Source organism: Haemorhous mexicanus, chromosome 5 (genome assembly GCF_027477595.1).
Source record: "Haemorhous mexicanus isolate bHaeMex1 chromosome 5, bHaeMex1.pri, whole genome shotgun sequence".
Taxonomy (NCBI): Eukaryota; Metazoa; Chordata; class Aves; order Passeriformes; family Fringillidae; genus Haemorhous; species Haemorhous mexicanus.
The window spans coordinates 23,926,646-23,952,015 of NC_082345.1; the positions used below are offsets into that span (position 1 = coordinate 23,926,646).

The 25,370-nt window shown below is 36.8% G+C and overlaps 1 protein-coding gene across 5 annotated transcripts in view; it reads right to left on the reverse strand.

Annotated features, from left to right (window-relative positions):
* Nucleotides 1–25,370, reverse strand: part of LARGE1 (LARGE xylosyl- and glucuronyltransferase 1) — a 280,599-nt gene that overhangs the window by 181,585 nt on the left and 73,644 nt on the right. For 4 of the 5 annotated variants that reach the window (XR_009486501.1, XM_059846290.1, XM_059846291.1 and 1 more), the window contains 2 exons: nucleotides 16,367–16,553; nucleotides 6,157–6,255 (listed from right to left, as the gene is read on the reverse strand). Coding sequence is in view for 4 of the 5 variants with exons in the window: in XM_059846290.1 (XP_059702273.1) it covers nucleotides 6,157–6,255; nucleotides 16,367–16,472 (205 nt within the window). In the remaining variant the exon portion in view is untranslated. The remainder of the gene's footprint in view (nucleotides 1–6,156; nucleotides 6,256–16,366; nucleotides 16,554–25,370) is intronic. The other variant, XM_059846294.1, reaches the window with a different exon arrangement.

A 25,370-nucleotide genomic window follows, 5' to 3' on the forward strand; every position in this document is an offset into this window, starting at 1 on the left:
TTTTTTGAAGACAGTCTCAAGTTCATTAGATTGTAAGAATATTAAAGCCAAGAGGCTGGATAACTTCCCCATGGGCACTCAAATTCTCAAAGAAGAGTTATTTCATTTAACCTTTTGACAGTCATATTTATTTTATAAAATAGATGTAATTTGTCATATTCACAAAAAAATGTAATAAAAGATTACCATGAATTCATTTATATCTTGAAGGTTACTGAAGGTCTACATGGTGAAAAAATAACTCATTAGTGCTTATCTAGTCTCAAATTTGGATTTCATTATCCAGGTTTCATCAACATCAAGCTTTCCCAAAACTACATAGGGAATATATTATAAATAATACGTAGCATAGCAGGTTGCTAATGATTTCCTCTGGGGTTATGGGGGTTTCATTCTGCTCCCCATCTGTCTTCCTCTCACATATTCTCTATCCTCTCTCCAGCTGCTCTTTCTGTTGCAGTTTGGGTTTTTTTTCCCTTCTTAACTTTTAATTCTGTTATCCCAGAGGTGTTACCACAGTGGCCAATGGGCTTGGCCTTGGCCAGGGGCAGGTTCTTCCTGGAGCCGGCTGGCAGTGGCTCTGTTGGACATAAGGGGAGCTTCTCAAGGAAGTCACTCACCCCTGTAACTCCCCACACTACCAAAACCTGATCACACACACACACTCCCCAAATAAACCCTGAACCACCCACTTTGAAAGAAATCCATTTTCTCACACGAGTGCACCCAAGACCTTTGAGTAGTTCATGTTACCCAGTGAGACTGTCACACTCAAGCATTCCTAAAACTTAACAGCATTCCTTTCCTTTTTCTCCATCAACACTTCTTTGCCCTTGCCTAAAAAGGCTGGTGAGACTAATTAGTTCCCAACACTCCACTATTGTTAACAATAATATTACCTAGCCTATAGAGCGTTTTTCATCAGTAGATCAAAAAGTGCTTAGGAAATAAGCCAAGTGTCATTACCTCATCAAGTAATAACCATTAAATAATCAGCTCTGCTGGTGCTTTAATCCTTAAAAATGGTGTTTTAAAATCATGAAGAAGCCAAAACATAATCTCCAAATAATGCACCTTCTCTAGCAAAGGAGATTATTTATTTCCTGTTCAGTGGAACCCAAGAGAGCTCCATGAAGCAAATAGTGAATATATTTGCAAAGATACCACACAGGATTAGAAGGGACCTTTGCAGTTATTGAGCTCAGGCCCAGTTGTCCCAGGCTGAAATATCATATAAGCCCTTTCTTAAACAGCTTGAGTTTTGCATTAAAACTAGTGATAGTTATCTTTCATTAATACCACAGAGAGCCTGTGTCAGAAATACACTGATCTGATGAACAGATATTTTCCTTCTATTTGCATTCCTAAATGCATTATTGATCTGATAAAACACATTTGTCTTGGTATTAACAGTATGTGCTTGTGAAAAGCTCTGCCCTGTCTTGTGTATTTAGAAAGTTCTCAATCTGGTAAAGAAAAGGAAAAAAACTTTTATTTTCTTTTCTTTCTCTCTTTCTTTCTTTCTTTCTTCTTAAATTAAGTCTCCCATCTGAATAACTACCAAGGCCTTTCAAGTTGTGCCTGTGGCTACTGACGTATATATATCACCAACTATCCCCCAGTTTCAAATCCAACTTTAATAGAAATATTTATTCAAAATCCAAGATTCAGTTCACGAGCAGTGATGGTCACCTAAGAATCCACTAGAGTGTATGAAGACTACTCTTTTCCAAGGTGCCTTACATTACACTTACCAACACTGATTTTAATTTGCCACTGTACTGCTCTGTTCTAAAAAAATCTGTGGTGGGAGATTCCACAACTCCTCTTCACAATCTATCAGGACACTTTGAACTCTCTTCTGTTTAGAGCTACTTTTCCTCTTGTCAAACTCTACCTAAATCTCCCATTGCTACAATTTCAGGCTGTAACTTGCTATGTTCTGATCAAATCCACTCCTGTACACAATGAAAAGTCTAGTCAGATTGCAGCAGTGAATACAAATGTGCAGTCCTTGTCTTCCTGAGAATTTCACTATTTATCAACCTTTCTCTCTTTAAACAGCTGGAGAAGAGGACTGACCTTCTACCATATCCTTTAGGACTGTACTAGAGATCTTTCTCAACAAACATCCTCAGAAATAATAATTCAAACATGTTGCATTACTGCTTATGTGAAGTTCTATCTGTTTTACCCTATTTTTGCAATCTGAAGAAACAAAGACCTTCTCACTTTTTTTCTCCCATACCCATAAGCTGGCATTGCCATCAATTTCATAACAACATTCTGCTGTTTTCTTAAACACAAATCATCTATAGTATTAAAGAGGAATGTGGTTTTTCCCATAATCTGGAATCTCAAGCCATGATTTCATTCAACAGGCCATCCTGAAACAATATTGAGTCTCTCAGTTCTGTCTCTTTTTTCCTTTTCTTCTGTTTCAGCATCCAGAAATGTACTTTTCCTTTTATATGAATAGAGAATAATTAACCAAAACTTGAGTGATATAGTTACTTCTTCAGTTTTTTTGTGGTACACTGGAACTGTTCATTAGAGTACACAGGCAGACTATGAACTCCTTATCAAGTTGCAGTCATTGTCTTTTCATTATTCTCATATTCATATTATTTTTAACCACATAACCATCAGCAGTCTTAATAGAGGGTTGATGATGTATAGCCTCTGCTCTTGAGTTAGACTAATAATAGAAAGTACTAGGACGTCTAGAGACTTAAATTAGCCTTAAATAATCTTTCCACCATCAGCCACCACCAAAAATGCCTCACTTACAGGATCCCTTTTCTCTTTAATATATTGTTCATCTAATGTTGTATTTGCTCTTGAGAGGGCCAAATAAGCAGGTTATCCATGCTCCTTGTAACACCAAATTCTCTCTTAGCAATTATTTATGACTTTCTACAGTTTTAAAACACTGATTCAGTTAAATCCATAAACCCTTGATGACTACCAAATATTAATCATCAATTTGCAAGTTTGACTGGTAGCTTTTATGTTCTGAACAGGTTTCACATTGAAAAATTTCCTGTAATTTCAAAAGATGCAAACCTAACGAATAACTTGGAATGTACACATTTTCATGGAGCTGAATCTATTCACACATACACGATGCTCAAATGCAAGATTAGTGTGCAAGCCAGCAAGGCTGCTTTTAGTGATATTGCAAATGGTGCTTTCAGAATAGAACTCCATGTCTTCCTAACTCCTCAAGATAATACTTTCTCTTTTCCATATGAATAGACTTTTTACTACATCCCACTACTTGCAATGCATGCTTATCTTGTCCTTTGTCTTGTCTTTCTGCCTGGATTATTACTAAAAAAAGCCAGCTTGCAAGTACTCCATTCAGCTTGGAGTTTACGACAAGTGTCAGTAACACCAGAGAACTGCTCCTTCCTCACTCTCATTCATTAGCTCCTCCATTCCTAATTAAGCTCTCACCTTCTCAGTTTTCACCACATCATTAGAACTTCTTTTCTGTGAGAGCCACTAAATCAGGTTCCAACTCTCAACAATTCTGTTTGCGATTCCTGCTCTCACTTGCTGCAAATATGATTCTTCCAACAAGCACCACATGAAATTACCACAGACAATTTTTCCACCAGTGGAAGTCTTCCATTACTTGTCTCCCTCTAACCAGAGGCTATTTCACCATAGCTACTAGATCAAGCACCTTACTTTAACACAATCAAACAGTAACTAGCAGAAAAACAACCCCTGTTCAGGAATGGTTCAGATTATTCCATTCTTACATGCAGTCTAACAATGTGCCAGGACCTTAGCAGAGTATTTCTACACAAGATTCAAATACTATAAGGTCTTTCTATTAATTGTAATGTACCGATGGATATGTAAGGTAAACAACTATTAACTATTAAATATATAAAGTCTATTTAAATGTTTTCCCAAACAATTTGTTTGCAAGGGCAATACCTTGCCCTTAATAAAACAACTAAAGAAATTAAAAATCTCATCCTCCTCTACACATCAGATGTGTTCATAGATTGCAGTATGATGCAATTTTTTTTTCCCCACAAAATTACCATTATGCTTTGCTTCAGGTTGACAATACCATTCTAGATCTGCCTCCCCTGAATCAATCTGCAAATTAAATTATCAGGCCAATTGAAGAAAAACAGTACTATTTGTTGTAGATTTGTTGGTGGAAAGGGTTCTGTCCTTTAGCTGTAGCAATTGCAATGTGTAATATTATTTTTTCCTAAGCTAATATCTAGAATTATTGGCCTATTGTAGCTGTACTCTCCAAGAAGAAAAAGTGGCTATTAAGAGTAAAAAAACTTCTTTTTAAAAGACCATTTCTAATACAGCTCAGCAAGTTTCTGTGACTTGAAAACTTAAGAGGCCTGAAGTTCCAAGGTTCATCCCAAGTGACCAATGTAGATAGAGGCCTTTCAGGAAGCTAAAATAGTGCAACTACAGAAGAGTCTTCCTGGTAAGATAGAATAAATCAATCCCTCCAGTACAGAAAAGTACCAGGGTGGGAAGTCAGATTTTCTAAGAGATTTTAAAAGGCAATGAGAGATTCTGAATAAAAGATCTCAGGTGCACAGCGTGAGCGTCTTCAACTTTTAAGGGATCTGTTTTCCAAACAGGAGAAACACTGACTCAAAACCAGGCAGCCAGAGCCAGCATTGCAAGAATGGCAGCATCCACAATTATGACCTGCTTAAAATGCTACTTGAGTGCTTTCACATCATATGTTGTTCAAATTAATCCACAACCTCACTGTTCAACCAACAAATCCACATGCCCACACATCCACAACCTTACACATGAGGTCTATCTGAAGACCATAGAAAAGACTAACCATTTTTCTTTTGAGCTCTTTGTGTTGCTTCATCTTAGTCTGATCTGCCCTTCTCTGACTTAGAAAATGGTAATTTCCTGCTGCTCCTAATGGAGACCCTCTGCTTTTAAAACTTCTTACAATCCCAGAAATAGGGGGGTATGTAGATTGAACATTATCACCTATCAATACTTCACTGTCTGGTTGTAGTTAACAGGTGACAGGAGTAGCATCATCTCAGGGAAGAATTTTTTAAGTTTAGGGCTTCTCTGAAAGATAAGTTCATGCAAGTCTGAGGCATGCCATTTTGAACAGCAACTGCTATGTCAACTAGTCTACTACCCCACATGAGTGCTTTTATTAGTACAGATGTCATTTTAGAAGCTGTTTTATGAAGTTTTCAATGTGGACTCTTTCTTGTCATTCCCTGATTCAGTGTACTCCACATCATCCATACTGCACCACAACTCTAACCACACATCTCAGGCACAAATAAATGAATGCATATACACAGGAGCTGAGGACAAGGAGGATATGGAATTTTTCAAGGGGAGCAGGTAGTCACACACCAAAACAACAATTCCCATAGTCTTCAGTATCTTGATTTAACCCATCTTCCTCCTGAATACAGTAAAAACCATGAGTCCCTTAAGTAGCTTTTTTCAAGAATTAACTTTTTTCTCTCCATCTTCTCACAGTGGTTTTCAATTAAAGCCTAAAATGATGAAATTCACTGAGATTGACAGAAAAAATAAAAGTAGAGAAACCACTGAAATGCACCTTCAGAAGCAGGTTATTAAATGTCCCACAGACATCGGTGCAAGTGGCAGCCACCACAGCTTAGTGGAAAAAAGAGAGCAGAAAATTAAACTTCTCATTGGGCCTGATGATAATTAATATCTCTTCTCTGATGAGCTGAAACTGCTTAATCTTTGCTATTAATATCACATCACTGAGGTACACGTATGGCAGCTGAAAGGGAGCATATGCAAACAGTTAAAATTGGGGAGAGGAAAAACGGCCACAAAAAACAACATGGGGACATTTGCTCTTAAGTCTCTTAAAAGCAAAAAACTCAGTATGAAGCAGAGAGTCACCATCAGTGACTCTGAAGTCATGTTACTATGAGGCAGCTCATGGGCAAACAAAGCCATACAATTTAAAGCAGATAAATAGTAGGTTTCAATTGTTTGGTTAAATGACTGCATTTGCATTCTACAGGAAAGATCCCTTAATTTATCACATCTCCACTCAAGTGTACATGAACAAGCAACAAATACCTTCACCCAACTCAAATAAGTCAGATAATTGTTATTTTCAAACTTACTTACCTCTGTGTATATTGGCAAAGCTTTGAAGAAAGTTAGCTGGAGTTCCCTGGAAACCAGTAATTATGTGTTGCTGTGCAGATGGATTTGTAAACTTGGTTCCTATAAGAATATTATAGAAAATGTAACCTCACTGTTGAGATTTTTACCGTAAACCCTTGGGTTTGTAACGCACTGAAGCAAGAGGTGAAATAGCTAAATCCATTATAGTTAATACTGCTAGAAACCATTCTGTGTGTATTACATTTCAGACCAAAAGAATCCTTTGTTAAAGTCAGTGTGGATCCCTTGAGATACACATTATAACAGTTTGATTAGTAGAGAATAAAAAGCAGATTTTATAGCATTCATTCACCCAAAAACATTATTCCTGCTGAAGTTAACAAGCAAAATCACAGAGTTGGGTTAAATGAAATCCAATGACAGGCAGGAAATATAGTGATGGTGAAATATTAAAGTGGTGATATGATTCCAATACAATTTTAGAATGCTGAATGCCTTAACTTTGGGAAAGAAATGGATGAGAAATCTTCCATGTTTTAATGCTCTAAAGGTAAATTGTAAACACTACAGTGATTTTATGTTTTATTTGTAAAATTGAGAATACAATACTGATAGATTTTAAGTTTATAAGCCTTGATCCCATGAATAATTGGTTGCCAAATTAGTGCTGAAATACATCTCTCTTCTTAAATTTAATAACCATGATTAACCTGCAATTCAAATTTGATATGATCCTTTCTGAAGGGTTATTTTTCACAACTGAAGAGGTACACTAACCTGGAGCCCAAAACAAATATTTTGCTTGGGAAATTAGTTTTTCTGGACTGGGATGGCAACTGATCATCCTGACAACTAGTTTCTACTAGCTATGGGAAGATTAGAAATTATCCTATAAATTTATCTCTTTTTTTAAACAGCTATAAGTTGTGAGCGAGCTGTAGCACTGTAGTACTCTCATCTATAGTCCTCAATGTGATATTTTTGCAGTGCAATTTATGTACTGCTATATCTCATAATCATGATTACTCACTTTACATGAAAGTGGAACTGTTAAAATGATCCTTTTCTGGTTTTTTTTTTTCCCCATCATCTACTTCTTGTCTTTCACTTCTTACCTTGAAGCCAGAAATATGTGGACAGAGAATAAAGCATGTATTTTTTTCACAAGACAGAATAATTTATTCAGAGAAGTGCTAGAATCCTCCACCAGCTTTAAAATCAAGTTTAGAAATCTGGCTAGAAGAACAGCTCTGGTGTATCTAGAACACATGGGTCAGATGCAGGAATTACCAGCCAGCATTATTCTATCAATTCTACAAAATAATACAGCCTGTGCTATGGAAGATGTGAGAGACATTGATTGTTAACAGCCACTATGATGGTAAAAACCTACAAATCTTCACAAGCCCATACAACATCAGTAACTGTTCTGTGTAATTTTGAGAAGAATCTACAAATTTGTCTGTCAGATCCATTTTGAAACAAATTAAGCAAAGACTGTTGTAACTAGTCTAGGAGAGATACAATGACATATAAATAAGGAAAGATGAATGATAAAGTAGGAAAAATTGTAGGGAAAAGAAAATGTTGGGGAGAAACACAACAACTTTGTGGTATTATTTTTTCCACTCTACTTAATCACACAAGAAACTGATAACTTTCACACTTTTTTATTCCAGCAATTCCTCCAAGTGCTTTTCAACATAAAAGAATAATACCATCTTACTAGCTATTGCTTTATTTCAGCTCCAGAACTAAACTTCTATGTATTACACAAATAGTATGTAACATTCTTTGATTTCTAAACTACACTATGACAACCCCAATCCTGTGTCTAGAGAGCCAAATGAAGATCCTAGTGTAGCACCAACAGCTATAACTGCACTGGGTTTAAACTGCTTAGGAAGAACCATAATCTCTTGGAAGATGTAGGGGCTCAGGCTTCAGTGGCTAGATAAGAGTCCACAAGCTGCCCAGGCTTCCCCTGCTTCTCATGGTGGTGGCATCTCTACCCCTGACATCACCTGTGCTTGCTCAACAACAACACAAGCAGGGCTGACTGTGCTAAAATCATCCTTTGAGATAATTTTGTAGATACACGTTTTTGGTTTTCCTATCAGGACCCTGGTGTGTTACTAACTTCAAGCTTCTGTAAGCTTCTTCAAGCAACTGTAAGCTACTCCAGGTGTTTAAAAGCTTTTGGTGGTGGTGGTGATTTCACTGGGCATTTCAGAAGTTCGGGAAGCACTATGCAAAGAGCAAACCACACACCTCCTCTCTATAATAGGTGCAGACATTATTACAAGTTCATTGGAAAAAGTATCTCATTGTGAAAAATTTCATTTACACAATACAATATTTTAATGGGGCCTATAATTATTTTTTTTAAAGTAAATATACCAAACAAGCACAGTCTCCTTTGTACTGTGAATTTAATTTAGGAAAATGTGATGATTCTATAATTTTTTTTTTTTTTTGCAATTTTAACTTCACTACTTTCAGCTCTCCCCCCCAATTCCTCATCTCTGCCAACTCTGACATTCAGCAATTTGAAAGACAAACAGAATTATAAAATTAAAAAAAAAAATGTTTAAAACCTTGATGTTTACATCCTGGACTTTGACCATTTCACAGAATTATAGAAGGGCAGTCATACCACAGGTTAGAAAGAATTATTGTCGCAGGATGGCTCAAATAGCTTGAACAGGGTTAAACTGGAAGAGAATCTCAGGCTAAAAACGTATCAGTCTCTAGGTCACCAACTTTTCCTCTTTCTGTTGGTATCTACAAAGCTGAGTGAACCAGGATGACTGCTGTCAGACTATGTTTTTGAAGTTAGTTGTGCATGTCATTTAATAGTCCAAGGATATCTAGATATATTTAAAAAAGAGTCTCTTTCAAGTCTAGAAACAAGAATTGAAAAGCAACACAAGAGAGGTAAAACTTCAAGGGAAGGAAAAAATTAATCAGCTGAACAATTCAATGGCTTTCATGGCTTGAAAAGGGTATAGAGGGTTTAAATTAAAGAGATGTGTTGAAGATACTGGTATTGTTAAGCTAAGCATGCCTAAAACAGATCCACCAAAAAACCAGGGTATCAACCTTCCCACTCAGTTGCTTTTCCTAAACTGTTTCAGAGTATAATCTCCAGAACATAAGAATGACCATACGCAATGTATGAAGTAATTATTTGAATATCTTTTTGTCCTGTCTCGTCCTCCTTCTAGTAGTATAGGCATTTAAATAAAAATTCAAAATATAAGTTTCAAAAGTGCTGGAAGGCACTTCATATACAACTTGCTGTCTAACAAGACAGATTTTGATTTCAAACTTTTTTCTGATCTGAAAAGCACCCTACAAATTTTAAATACAAAAAATTCAGAAAAATTGAACAGCCCAAATTAATTGTTCTGAGAATCAAAAATGAAATTTTCATTTCAGTCTTTTAAAGTATCTCTTTTTCACATATTTTTTCATCTTATGCTTATACATTTGTTGACCTGCTTGCCTGTTTGCTCCCAAAGCTCATTGATTAATTTCAAATTACTTTGTTAGAGGGAAAGAAGTCAGAGGTTATGAAGCCTCTACAACTGCCAGGAACACAGAGAGAGAGAGAGATGAGAGATGCCAAACATTTTACCATTGAGAAATACTCCTAGCAGGAGCTCAGGATTTATTTCGATACCAGGAGATCCATAAGGGAGCTAGATTATATAAATTGCAGGAAAAGCAACTTCAACATCAATCAGCTGCATGGTATCAATCACAGCTAGTCAGGCTACATTAGTTCCAGCACACAAAGGAGTTCTGGTGTACTTAAAATTGCACACTTTTTTTTCAGAAAGCCAAGTGTTGCTTCTTGGGGTTTGTTTTTCAGTTTATTTTTAACAAGACATTTAAGCTCACCTTGCTTTTCTGTTTTTATACTAAAAACCACGTTTTGATGAGTAAGTACCCATCTTTTAAACAGAGAAGGAATAATCAGGAAATAGCAGTCCTACTGTTGAGTCTTTGACACAGCCCTAAAAGAATTTGGGCTTCCAGATGTCCCCTCTTCTTGGGAGATATTGGCTCCTTTTTGTGTAATGCAACTTTTATAGATGGCATTTTTCCCAAAAGTTTATTCAAAGAAGGAGAAAGACCAAGATGAAACAAAACCCTTGAGAAATCCCACAGATTATATTCATTTAGCTGCTGTTCCAAAGAAGCTGGCCCCTCATACCTGTCAAAGAATTCCTTTTTATTCTGACCTTTATGTTTCTGCCAGAAATGACAAATTAAGAGCTGTCGAGGAAAAGAAAGTCAAGAGAAAAGTGGTGTTTAGAAGCAAAGAAACATTCCACCCAACCATGAGATTGTACAGAGAACAAAGAAGGTAAGCCCACAGCTTACTTTGCTTTTCTGAAAGCATGCACTAAAATTATAAGCATCTAAAGAAAACATGCACCCTCTCTACTGGAATTCCAAAAACAAATGCAGGCTTGCTTTCACTTGGCACAGCACACTGACAGAAGAAGCGGCCATTGCAAGATTCAAGGCTTCTCCTGAGATGACAGGGTATCAGTTTAAGAATGAACTCCTAGCAAGCTGAAGAAAAAACAACATTGACTTCAATATTCAACTTCAACATTCCAGTGGGAAGGGACATTACTAGCAAAGGGTAAAATTGTATTGCAGAATTCTAAGTTTAATCAAAAATAGGTTGAGAAGAAAAAAAAAAAAAAATCCAGGTTCCTCACTAACTCCACCACTTGACCTCCAAAAGCTTCTCATCGCCATGGTATATTTTGGCTGACACTCCTGGCATAAGGCCATTCTTGTTTTGATTCAGAAACTACTTCAAATTTCCTGTCACTGTTTACAAGAAGGCTGTTTATTTATAAAATGGGGAGTCAAACTCTTTCAATATTCACTTAATTTTATTTTCTTAGGTGATGGACATATAAAGCTTCTCAAGTCTGTAAAAAAAAAGCCATAAGATCACTGACTCCTTCATTAAAGATGATGAGCAGAGAACGAGACTCAGCTTTCACAGCATGGACCTTCTGGTCCTTTATCAGCATTCTGCATAGCCAAATCACCAGGGTTTCATAAAAGGACAAGTTTCCCAGGAGCAACAAAACTTCTCATAAGCTTGAGATCTTTGCTAATAATTGATGTTACTCTGGTAGGATCCCCAAAGATATTTAAGAAGGTACACTGACTGCAGTAGAGACAGAGGTGCTTAAGTGGCAATTCTCTATCACCTGGAATAAGTGTAACAAAAGAGGAGTAAGCCAGCAGTATTTACTCCAGAATGGAAAGGGTGACTTTTTAACCAAGGAGAGCCAATATTCACTAAACACACACCTCCTGTACACCTGTTCAGGCACTCATCACAGAACACCCTTACTTATATGCAGAGGCACCCTTTCAGGACTTCTTCTCCCAGAACTTTATTAAAAATACAGGATCAATACAAATGTGGAAGTTTCTATTTTAAATGGACATTGGATGTCATGTTTAATCCTGTTGAGACACGTAACTGATAAAATTCAGGCCAACTGAAGGAAACATAGTAAAAAAAGAAATTGTATGTTTTGTGTCTTTTTGATTACATTGTCTGTGAGAGAATTATTTTCTGATGTTTGTTCATCAGTTGCAAGTGTCTGATAGACATTTTAGTAATTACTTATTTGTTTGCCTCATTCTATGAGCCACTTAATGCAAGCATTAAAAGTTCGGGCAGTTTTCATCATGCACACAGATCATGTGATAAACTTTTGGCACTTAACTGAAAAAAGCTGAACCTCTAGAATCAGTTTTTTGATTCAAGTATTCACAAATATGATTTCAAAATCTACTTCCCATGAATATTAAAATTGGGTACTCATTGTTCCCATAGACAGTCTTCTCAATTAACATATTCACTAAGATATTTATGGAAACCTACACAAAAAGAGTGTGAACAGCATCAAAGTGAATCCATTTAAATACTAAGATGAATATTTGCAGCCTTCCTTCAATTTATTTTATTGTATTTTATGAGGTGTTTGCCCAACTCCGGCTTCAATCATGTGTCTACAGATGACTTTGACTGAAATGAATTGTCAGGGAATGATAGTTGCCCAACACTGGAGTGAAAAGAGGACAACCAAGGAAAGCAAGTCCCAGGAAAGAAGGCGGGCTCTGTTTTAAAATGCTACCTGAGCAATTAAAAGAAACCTAAGTTAACTATTCCTTTACAGACCCCCAACAGGATCTCACACAACTTTCAATTTTTCATCTTAAGGTTACATTACCAGCTCTCTCTTTCCTGGGAAATATATTCTACACAGGAGCCCTACACACATACTTTAGGATTTCAACCTCAAGTGGATCCACCACACAGGGACTGGTAACTCAAGAGTATTTTCATCCTGTCAAAATGGAGATGACTGTAAATCTGCTGAGGTCACACAGCCACAGTGAACTATTTTTCCTTTTTTTTTTTTTTTTTGAGGAATCAGTAATGCAGAAAGCATGGTCAAATTACAGTTCCAAATCTTTATTCTACATGACCTTCATGGTAAGGGGGAGAGAAAACTGCTTCATATAGCTTGGAAAATTAAGCTATTTATGGAGCTACCACTAGTTAGTGAAATTGCTATTTTCTTTATAATGAAAATTCATCATGTATTATTTGATTATTTTCTCTTCCCTGTTTTAAATGCACTCCACCCTTCCTACTCTATTACTTCGTCTTTTGAATAAATTCAAAGAATGTTGGAACAATTAGCTTTTTCATTCAAAGTAACACATAACTGAAATTATGCTGTCCTTGTGCATTATTAAAAACAACAGTAACCAGGTATATTCAAAGGCCATAGAATATTCAGTATCATCTTTAATATTCTTCTTCATAACCTTAATAGACATTTATGCATGATTAATGAGGCTTTTAGCAGCTACTGCTGTCACAGCTTGGGTAACACCACCTCCAATGAATATCCTAAGGGAAGGGTCTCACTGGAAGCATCAAGTGACAACTGTGAAGTAGCAGGCTGCCATGTACTTTCTGACAAGAGAACAAAATGCAAAATAAAACAAAACTGTCTTAAGAAATTTGAAACTATTCAAAAAGCAGGACATGGGAACAGACTGCAGTAAGGCATATTTTATATTACAGATTCACTAACAAGGTATTTAAAGGGTTTCTAATGTGATCCCACTTCCATGCTATGGCAAATGAATAACTTTAGTTCTTAGATATAAACACATGGATGAGTAATGTAATTCCTAATTACATCAAGAACATATGAGGCAGACACAGCACTTCGGATTTCATACCAGAGATTCGAGTCTAGAGTCCTAAAACATACAAACAAAGAAAAAAACTTTAGAAGAACAAAAAATCCCCACAAAATTTTTTGCTATGGCAACTCAGCTAGGCCAACCTTTTTACTTAGTGAATCAAAGATCACAGTGATTTTACTATTGTATGTAAGTATCTTCAAACAGAAACATTCCCAGGCCTGGCATGGCAATTGGATTCACCAAGGGTAAATCATGCTTGACCAACCTGACTGCTTGCTGTGATGAAATGACTATGAATACATGACCAGTTGATTCAATCTCCCTTGAATTTAAGCACAGTATCCCTGTAGCCAAGCTGGGATTTTACCCTTTATATGGGTGGACTACTAGATGTGTGAAAAACTATCCAGAATGTTGGGCTCAAAGAGTGGGGGCACTCATTCATGTTGTATCTGGAAGTCCATGTATTCTCTGTCCTTGGACGTTTTTAAGACACTTTTGAATACAGGCATAAAAAAATCTTGCCTGATTCCAAAACCCACATTGATTTGAGCAGGAGTTTAATTAGAGAACTCCTGAAGTCCCTCCCACACTGAATAATTAAATGAATCTATGACAATACCAGGTATTGATTTAATTTGGTGGAGAAAAGTCTAACAAGAACCATTTACTCAAAACTAAAACCACATGTACTGAAAAGAAAATTTCTAGCCCTGTGATTAACAAAAGAAACAAGTGCCAGGAGGCTGAGGGGATTCTACATTGGCGATGCTTTCAAACCAAGGCACAATGCTGCAGTGAGGCAATTTCTACTCAGTTAGAGAATCAAAGAATGATACAATTGTTTATGATGGAAAAGGACTTTAATATCGAGTCCATCCATTAGCCCAGCACTGCCATGTCCAGCACTAAACCATGTTCCTAAGTGCCACATATACACATATTTTAAACATCTCCAGGGATGGTCACCCAACCACTTTCCTGGGTAGCCTGTTCCAATGTTTGTCAACCCTTTCCATGAAGAAATTTTTCCCAATATCCAATCTAAACCACCTGTGGTGCGACTTGAGGCCATTTCCTCTTGTTCTACTGCTTTTTACTTGGGAGAAGAAAGCCACCCCCACCTCACTACAACCTCCACAGAGAGCTCAAACGTGAGTAAATTGTGGGAACCACAGTGGAGGGAAAAAAAAAAAAACAAACAACCAAGTCATGCAGAATAACAAAATGGCATTAACTTTTTGTCTTAATACCTACAAGTTAAGAAAAATGCAAGCTGTTATTTGGCTAAATAGGTATCTAACCAAACTTAATTTTTTAAACCAAGAAACATTAAAAAATCCCCATCAAAAATTAAGAAAAAAGAAAACAGATACAGAAAAATAACCAATAAAGTTACTAACTGTACATAATTTCCAGTCCTTTTCCAGTGCAAGGCTTTGTAATAGGTAATGGGCTTTGTTCCCTAGCTTGCATTTAAGATTAATTCACAGTGAAAGCTTTAAGTCACTTCAAATACACTGTAACAGCAAATTTCAAGATTTGTATTGAGCTCTCTGTAAAAACAAAGGATTCAACTCACAGAGGAATTTAAAACACCATGGCATTATCAATTGTGGACACAATTAAAATATTCATTATGACATAGCAGCATAACATTCTTCTAAAAGCAAAAAGGTGAGGCCTGCATTTGCTCAGCTTTTAAAAATCAAACAAAATCAGTACTGTTCTGCCTGCCAGATCATTATTTTTAAGTATGCAGCTAGCACCCCTCATATTTCCAATTTAACATGAATCCCACAAGTGTTTCGTTCTAGAATGAGCTCATGGAGTTACTGCACATTAAGGCAGAATTTTAAGTACTTGAATACATTTGCATAAACAAATATTTGTACATGGAATATAACTAATTCAGACTCATATGCAACATACAGAGAAAATCTTTACATGTTCTTACTTGTGATTTAACATGGAAACCTCTTTTGTTTCCAAACACAGCACAGATTTGTCAGCCAAGGATACATGAAAGAAGCTTGAAATTTTAACAATGCCTTTTTAAAATTATCAGACTGTAAACTAGTGACTGAACAGTTTTTACAAGGTTGGAACACCTTTCCTCATGCTAATGCAACGACAAAGGCTGAACGACTTTTTTTTTTACTCTCACCAAAATAACAGACCTATTGCCCAATATAAAATGCTTCACCTCCACAATAAAAAAAACAAACAAATAAAAGAAGCTACAAAGTAGCAAAGAGCAGGAGAGCCAGAATCCTTGAACCTCCTCTAACTGAAGTATTTCTGCTGAACGTCTGTAAGGCCAGGAAAAAAACTTCATCGGACAGGTAATTTAAAAGACAAAGTAGTGATTATTCCATATCTTGTTATAAAAAGTGCTCATTACATAGCTGCAAGTCAATGTACCTATAAGCTGGAGGATTTCCATCTAAAAAAAGACGGGGACAGAAAGATATTCCAACTAAAACAATCTACTGACAGTCAGGTGGTTGTGGATCCAAACTAATTTTATAAAAAGAAACCTTATATAGATATTCACTGATTTTCTGTGTTCACCATATCTGAAATGACATGTTAAAATCTTACAGGGCATAGGATAGACCAATGATTAAAAATTAGAAAATACAGAGAAAAGATTAGTAGACTGGGCAGAGGGGGAGTTGTTGCACATTTTCCAAGTTCAAAGATGAGTGGAAAACCAAGTAATTGTGGCCAGTAATTAAGTGAGCATCCTCAGTAGTGAGAACATGGTAAGGAAGGCCCTTTGTTGAAATCTGCACCTTGGGAACTATTTCATATGCAAGCCAAATGAGATTTATTTAAATAAAATCAGTGATGACTGATCTACATTTGTCTGCCCAGCTATGAATCATCCAACACCCCACCACCCTCCCATCAGCCATTATTCCTCTCCTACCTTCAAAACTCCCAGCAAACAGATAAATCCACGTAATGGCTGGGACAAAAAGGATGGTCAGAGAGGCAGCCAGGAATTTCCGTCGCCCTCTGCAGATTCCCAGCATTCTCTCAGGAGTGCAGAATCCCAACCCAAAGCTGTTCCTATGTTGGAAGCAAATTGTCCACAGCCTCCCACATATTATTCCCTGAAAAGGAAAGGAAAAATATTTCAACAGCTTATCACTCTACAGAAACTTATAGACTATGCCAGTGTTCCAAAATAGTTAAAAAACAGGGCTAAAAAAGGGCTGCCGCAACTGCAAGGTGGTACCCATTTCAAAATTATCCACATCTTCTTAATAATAAAACAAGTTTTAGAAGTCAAACTAAGACAGTAAGTCAATAAAACACATCACAGAAATATACACGAAGCTCCATCTTACCAAAAGATGTCAACTTTATTTACATTTTGTCCTCATTTTATTCTACAGGAACTCTGAGATCTTTGATGCCCATGTGTGCTGGGGTCTCATGGCAGATAAGAGAAAGCCACCCGCATTCCTTTACCTGCTCCCAAAGAGCAGAAGTCACACCACTGAATCAGTGGTCCGTCTGCAATTGGTCGTGAACTCAAGAGAGTGAACCAAAAAAAAAAAAGGAAAGCAAAAGTTTGGGGGTAGAGAGATGTTACTGAAATTACCCACTTTGCAGACCAAAAAGCAGTGCTGATGAGCTGCTGTGTAAAAGGGGAGAAGAGAAAGTGCAAAATGGACACGGAAATATTCATATCCACAGAGGGGATATCAGAAGCTTTAGACCGTATGCCATGAGAGAAATTGATTCTACTGAATAACACAGTTTTTATCAGGAAAAAAAAAAAAAGTGATCTTAATTTGAAATAATTGTTCTGCATTTCAGAGGGGCCAAGAAAAAACATATGATGATTTTCATTCACAGGAAAACAAACATTTTCACACCAGTGCAGGCTTGCAGAGCATAAAAATAATGTTTTATATTGATAGCAGGTTTTTTTTGAAAGGGAAGGAAAGGCTAGTAGCAAACAAGTTAGAAAAGGAAAGAGAAGTATTCAGTCCATGCAAATCTACTTCAGGTTTTGTGTGAAAGGGCTTAGGTTTCTCAATTCTAAGAATAGAAATAATCTACAAGAACGGTAGGGAAAGGAAGAGATTCCGGTAGTATGAGGTGTTTAATAACAGTGCCCTCTGACTTATGCTTAACCCAGGACTAGAGCTGATACAAGCTATGTATCATTTCTACAGTGACATGTTAACAATGGCTGCTGTGTGTCTTGAGAGTGTCTTAGTTCTACAATTCCATATATATTGCAGCAAAAATCAATTCTGAAATTAAATTACAGCAAAAATGAGAATGTAGACAAGAGAAATAGGTTCAGACAAAAAGTCTCCCATGCTGGAGATACCTGGCTGCAGTAATCAGGCAAACTTACAGCTGTTCCTTGAACATTCAATAGAGCCCACTTTAGTACACTACAGTTTAAGAGCCATGATAGTACTCTGACCTTGGAACTGATAAAATGGACTATAATTTGTCCAGAGCCAGCACAAAAAGCATTCCATTGTGTCAGCTTTTCAAGGCAATAAATGCCTCATCACAGAGTTTTTGCACAAAATATGTGGGCAGACTTAATATTGCGACTGTGGTATTAGAGTCACTCTGTGTTAGACAGAGACACACATTTAGTAGATAAATTGTGGAGAGCTCTTATCTTTACTCACTGTATTTGGATAATGATTACATTTCATTTCTTTTCCTTATAGCACATAGCTTGTAGAACTCTGAAGAGAGTCCTTTACATGCCTGCTTGAGAAAACACTGATAATTTCCCGGGCTTCTGTGTTTATAAGTATGTATATTATAAAATGCACAGAATCACTTATTTTAACTAGGAATTCCTTTTTTTCCTTAAATGTACTAGCATGCACCACTGACATCAGTCTGTGCAAAGAAAAATAAACCTCTGAAAATTTAAACTCCCAGGCACAGTCATTGGCAAATAGCCACATCTTGCACTGAAACACATACTGGCTTGATACTGCTCCCATCAATGACACCTGTAAAAATTACAGGTAACAATGAAGAGTCAACACCACAGTTTCTGAAACCACACTGTTACAAGTGTACTGATACAAATTTCCAGGGCAACAACATACAGACTCTGAGTTATAGTGCTGCTAGTGGATTAATTCATCCTGGGGTGGCATATTTAAGAAATAATTCGATTTTTTCCTATATATTCTTTTAAATAGCCATGCAAGTTAAGTTTCTGAACAGGTTGATATGGAGGATGGAATCCAGCTCCTCTGCCCTATGAATGTAAATTACTCTAACAAATTAAAAAGGTATAAAGCAGCTCTCAACCAGTATGAGCAGCACATATATTAAAGTATGTAACACAACACTAATCACATTGGCATTCAGTTTCTATATATTTATTTCTTTTAATTACGGCATGAGAACTCGACTATGTCAGACATTCAGCAGGAGTTCTGTGAAACAATACAAGTAATTATGAAAACCAAACCAAACACAATTAACTAGATTTAACTGCTCTACTATAAAAAGCTTTTCTAACTGCTCCAAACATTTCCTTGCATTTGTAACAGTTAATCTTTTCCCAGTAATCTTCCATTTGTTTTCAGAGCCACTGGAAATAAATATATGCAGTTAAAGCTGTTTACACAGCAATTCTGTGCCTTGGCTTTGTTGTGTTTTTTAAATTAATGTTATCTAATTCTTTTTGCTCTTGCAGTCTCTCTGCTCTCTTTCTGCACACTTGCAGTCACAGAGTCAATGAACAATTTTTGCTGCAAAGCTTTTCTCTTGGCTCTGTATCAATGTAGCATTCATCCCTTATGGAAGATTTTTCAGATTTTTGTCAAAAACATAAATAACATAAAGTAAAAAAGCAGTATCTTATGCAGTATTTTTCTGAGGTTTTTTTTTACATGTTGATAATGAGGGTTTATTAGACAGTCAGATTTTATCTTGCAGCTTTGCAGTCTTCCTATCATGGGAGCCGGCTGTCATGTGACATTGTAATATTAAAGGAAAGTTTGGTACTATAAAGGCAGGGTGTAGAATAAACTCAAGACTAGGAAACACAATATGAAAAAAATAAATTATGAATCTTTATTTATTTAAACATTTCTCTGTTAATTTTCATGGTTCAAACCCAGACAGCATCTAAGTACAACACAGCCACTTGCTCCCCACACATCCTTCCAGAGGGATGGGGAAGAGAGTCAGAAAAGGGGAAAACTCATGGGTTGAGACAAGAACAGCTTAATAATTCAAATAAGGTAAAACATTATTATTATTATTATCACCACCATTATTATTACAACAACAACAGTAACCGTAAGGAAAAGGAGACAGAGAAAGGAATAAAACCCAAGAAAAAGCTAGTGATGCCCAATACAGTGGCTCACTGCCTACTGACCAATGCCCAGCCTGTTCCCAAGCAGCAGTCAGCCCCTTCCAGATAACTCTCCCAGTTTGTATACTGGGCATGTTGTCATATGCTATGGAATATCTCCGGCCTTTGGGTCAGCTGTCCTGGCCATGCTTCCTCCTGGCTTCTTGTGCAGCTCCTCATTGGCAGAGCGTGGGAAACTGAAAAATCATTTTATCTGAGCACATATGACTTACCATCAACCAAAATATCAGGTTGTTATCAACATTATTCTCATATCCAAAACACAGCACTGTTCCAGCTGCTAACAAAATTAACACTATTCCAGTCAAAACCAGGATAGTTAATATATTCCACTTCTCAAGGTTTTCAAACAGAAACAGCATTTTGAAAGTAAATGCCATTTCTCCTCTCATCAATCTCTTCTTTTTCCACCCAGAAGAAATTAATACAGAAACAAATCTAAGGCCCCTTTTGTTCCCACACTCCAAATTTCCTTGGCATTGGAGAATCCCAAAATCAGACTTCCTAATCCTACAGTATCATGACTTTAAAGAAGGATTAGGAATACACTCAAACTCAGCTCACAAGTTCTGTGAAGCCACTTTAAAGTAAAAGATTACGCAGAGTTTCCAAATGCTACCAAATGCACTCTTTTTCAACTAGTTACAAGGAAGCAGTCCTATCTGTAAGAGAGAAAATAGCCAGTAAGTTGACAGCAGAAATGAGTTCTGCCTTGGAACTGTGCTAACTGCTCCGAGGGCCCACAGGATTGACATCTTTTATATCTTCACTCAGTACGTGCTGTGGCTTAAGGAAAATTCTATTAGTGCCCTGTTAATCAAAGTTTTCTAGAAGGTTCCAGCTGTAAGAAACACTACCGCAAGAATGGAATCTCTCTTGACAGTAGTCACAGACAGAGAGAAGCAAATAAATAACATGCTTTCATATTTTTCTGCTTTCATTTCCATGTACTCCTTTATGTATGTACATATATATATTTAGATATACACTTCTAATGGTATTCTTTTTTCCTTTCAAGCCTACACTTTCATTCAAAAGAATGAAAGCCTGCAACTTCAAAAATTATTATTAAGGAATAAGACAATCTAAGACCAACAGGACAAGAATCTTTTTTTAAGTCTCCAATAAAATGTCACTGTTAATATGAGGGGGAAAAAAATGCAACCAGTTGAGAAAAGAGAGAAGCAACAAAATACAATCATGACAGAAAGATTAATCTTGCCTGTAGCATTTCATTTGCAACCAAAGAATTATACTTACTTTTAAAGCAGCTACTGACCTCTTTTCTCTCAAGGAGTTCTCCAAACCCCATCTTTACTCCACTTTCCCAGCTATATGGGCATACAGCATCAGTATTTCCTGACTCCCCATCTTATATAAGGACTCAGCACAACTCAAAGAAAGTGAAACAGAGCCTGGTTTGGTTTGTGTATGGCAGAATTCTAACAACACCCTACGTATAGCTACTAAGAGTACCTCTGAATTTGAGATTCCAATGCCACTGAATTATGAACATACTGGAGACCATGGCCAGCCATCAGTATCACATACCTGTGATACAGGCCCTTTCAAGAGAAAAGCAGCTCTCCTTCAGAATCACAGTCTAGAGTCAGGCCACAGCATTATTATATGTATGAATTCCAGACTTATAAAAAGGACATAGCTTTCCAAATCCAAGCATCTTCACCTAAAGCAGTGGCAAAAGGCAATTAAAAAATAAAAAAACCCAAACCAAAAAACCTGGTAATATGCTATCTGTTCTAACCTCGAAGAAAACACCAGTTTGTTGGTGCATTGCTGATCTGCCAGCCTCTACACCAGAGCCTCTTTCCACTGCATAATCAAAGAGAGACAAGCCACGGGCTTGTCCATTCATCTTGTGTGCATACAACTACATAGAAAAGAAAACACTACTTAAAACAGGAGTAGGGCACTATGTGCATCATACATAACCCTTCTCTGCAATTTTTATGCTGATATTCTGCTTCTCAACTGAAGTTCCTGGTGCTTGTTCAAAAGCAGTGTTTACCTCCATTAGAATCCACTACATAAAAAAAGGAAATTGATTAAAGATTCATTAGAAAGTTTTGCACAGGAGAGAACAATTACTTCTTGAACTGTTCCTCCCTGACAAAAAAAATCCAACTCTCTATGAAGAAAAGCCCTACTACAAAAAATTCTAAAAAGCATGAAAGTCCCCCCCCATCTTTTATTTTACTGCACAGATCCCAAACTACAAGTTCGTTTTACATGAGAGTTTATAACATGCTTACATATTCATAGCATGTTTACAGCAGCTACTTACTTGGCAGATGGAAATAAAAGCTGGCATCATACTTATAAATTGATCTTTAATAAATATTTGTATTAAATCAGGCAAATTAATTTTTAAAAAAAAATAAAGAAAGAGATAAATGTACCCAGGTGGGTCTCTCTTCAATCCTGACAGTAAGAAGGAAGGAGCTGAGAGGTGCATAGATCCCGTGGGTCAAAACTCAGTTGAGCAGCTGCTACTGAGTGACAGGAGACACCTGGCTGCAGCAATCAGATAATAGATGAATACAGGTGTTTTAAGAAGGACTAGCCAAGAAGATCAGATGGAGGAATTGTTCTGTGTGTGAGAACAGCTGAAATACCTAAGCTCTCCTTAAGATCATCCCCCTCTACTCAGCAGTGATGAGAAACAACTGGAATGCTGTGTCCAGGTCTGTGCTCCCCAGTGACACAGCTAAAGAGGCTGCAGAGCCTCCATCCTTAGAGACATTCAACACCCAACTGGCCTCCAGCAAGCTCCTTTAGCTGAGCTTGCTTTAAGCAAGGTGTTGGACTAGGCAATGTACAGAGGACCCTTCCTCTGCAACTCTGCAATTTCCGATGCCACAATTTTGTACATAGTCATAAAACAAATAGTGGCCATTTAATGATAATCTTTAAAATTCAAACTAATAGTTATTCTGCTATGCATGAATGAACATGCACATAAACAATTATTCACTTTGAAACACACAGAGAATCCCAGGTTAAACTTTTAGCTAGTACAAATCAATATAGCTTTAGTAAGATCCATTCAACTAGCATCAATTCACAAAAACTATGGACTATGTCTCTCAAACTTGATGAAAAGTTGCATTTTTTATATAAGCAACAAAGTTCTCACCTCATTACTATTGCCTAAATATTACCAAACCCATAAATATTTTTATCATATTTATATAAAATGAAACAGATGTTGAAATGAAAATTCCAAGAACTGCTGGTTATTTCCTATTTGAATCATCAAGAATCAGCAAATAGGTAATGAAGTGTAGTGTATGGAAATATGTGACCATAACCAAAAGCAGAAGACAAATCTTTTGCTACAATCACAGTGCTGCTTTACCAAGCACACTATACAGTCTCAATAGCTCTTTGATACTACTACAGAACATCAAATAGCACCAAGAATTGTGAGCAACCCTTTGTTTGTAAGTTTCCTGCTGAAATCCCTGTGTTTCAAGGTTCAATATTTATTATTTCTTAAATATTATACCATCCAAGTGGGCTATAAGGACTATTTATTTCTGTAGGCTTTCTGAAGGCTGAGTGGTTTCTCTACAAATTAATGGGAAAGGTGCTTACACCCCACACTCCATTTTATCTGACAGAAAAGCAAAGATCTTGCCGAACAATTTGATGTCAGACACTTTTTTTAGTAGTAAAGGCAGCTGTGGATTTAGGTTATTTCACATAGGACACAGTCTTGAACACTGGAACACGGCTTGATAAACTGGAATTTATAAACATGGATGTCTCATGGCTTCCTATTCAGTACTACACAGATTAATATAGGTATTAGACAATGACACACAAGTTTTAATTACAAAAGGACTATGAAAGGTGTTATCAAAGCTAAACAAAGCTTTGATAACACCTTTGAGCTGGTAGAAACCAGCCTCAATAGGAGATGCTGGCAAAAACACTTTCTAAAATATCCAAATTTTCCATGTGTGGAGTTAGCATTTCAACAGAGCCACAGGAAAGTTCAGGCTGGAAGGGACCTCTAGAGGTCACTTAGTCCAACCCTCTACAAAGCAGGTTGTTGAATAATGCTCCTTCAAACCAACGTATCTTCTGCAGAGCTCTTTACTCTTCATTTAAAAACTACTGTCTGAGGGAGGGTGGTTTGCCTGGAGAAAAAGGGCAGTGGGCTCTGTGCTTCTGTGCTCTCTCAACTTCCAGAAATTGCAATGATTTTTACCAAACATTTCACTATATTTTTGTGTGAAAACTTCACTGTTTGTAATTTCTACTGATCTCATTATCATCACCATTGCTTTCAGAAGTTCCTGTAATTTTGCAACTAGATGAAGGTACAGAAATAATAAATATAAAATATTTAATAAGTCTCTTTAATACTGTAATAATTACCTTATTCAAATGCACATAATTAACAATTCCACTTTAAATCTGATTATAATTCATAATTTTCAGGGCAAAGGGGAGGTTTCCAGACCTTTTCTAACAAAAGGAAAAGAGGATAATGATGATGTTGAGGATCATGAAAGGATGTAAAGGAACGTAAAGGCATGGCCATGTTATATAAAACAAAAGCATGCTTTGCACTGGCTGGTGGAGATAAGGAGAGGAAGAGAGGATGAACACCTCTTATTCTCTCTAATAACTGCTTCTATATTCTAGTATCTTTTAAGACAATTTGACTCTTTTTGTGTCTGGCAATCATTAATAAGAGAAGAAGTCAAGCTACCCTCTAGGACTTCAATAGCAAGTCTCATCAGAGCAGGACAAAGACTGGGTAAGAGTCTCAGAGAAGAATTCAGGTGAAAGAGATCCTTACTCTCAAGTCTGAGATTGTTGTCAGTATTTCACCCAAGTGAAACAATCAAGCAGAAATGACTGAAAGTTTTATTATGAATATTCACAGCTGCAAAGGAAATGCTGAAACTTCAGCTTTCTATACTGAAGTTTGATTCCGGGAACATTCCACATATTAGATCTTTCTAGTTTAAAAACAAGAAAACCTTAAATAGGTCTTTACAAAAACACTTAAGTATTAATACTTAATACTTACTTTTGTCTATACAAAAATACTTAAGAACACACATATATAAATATTACTTAAACTGATACCAAAGCCAAAACAATACATTTGAAGTTAGTCTAAGCAATGGAGCTGCAGTTAAAATAATCCCATGCATATCAATGTTTTAGTAACTTGGCTCCCCTGCTTGTTCCAGATCTGTGATTTGCTAAGGTTCTCCATGTATCTCCTAGGTCCTGGGCTTCCTTGCAGGGTGAGACAGGTAGGTTCCTCTGACACAGAACCAGGGGAATTTTTGAACAAGACTTCCCATAGGGGCTATTCCCTACAGACAGCATAGATAAGATTGCTCCCTGTGCACTGTAACACTCCCCCAGTACTGCCTCAGCAGGTTTGCTGCCTCCAGGCACTGCCATCATGCAATGACTCAAGAAATACAAAACACACACCCCTCTGCATCATGACATGAGTTGGGTGAACTGTGGCAGTTTTTGGGGATCATACAAA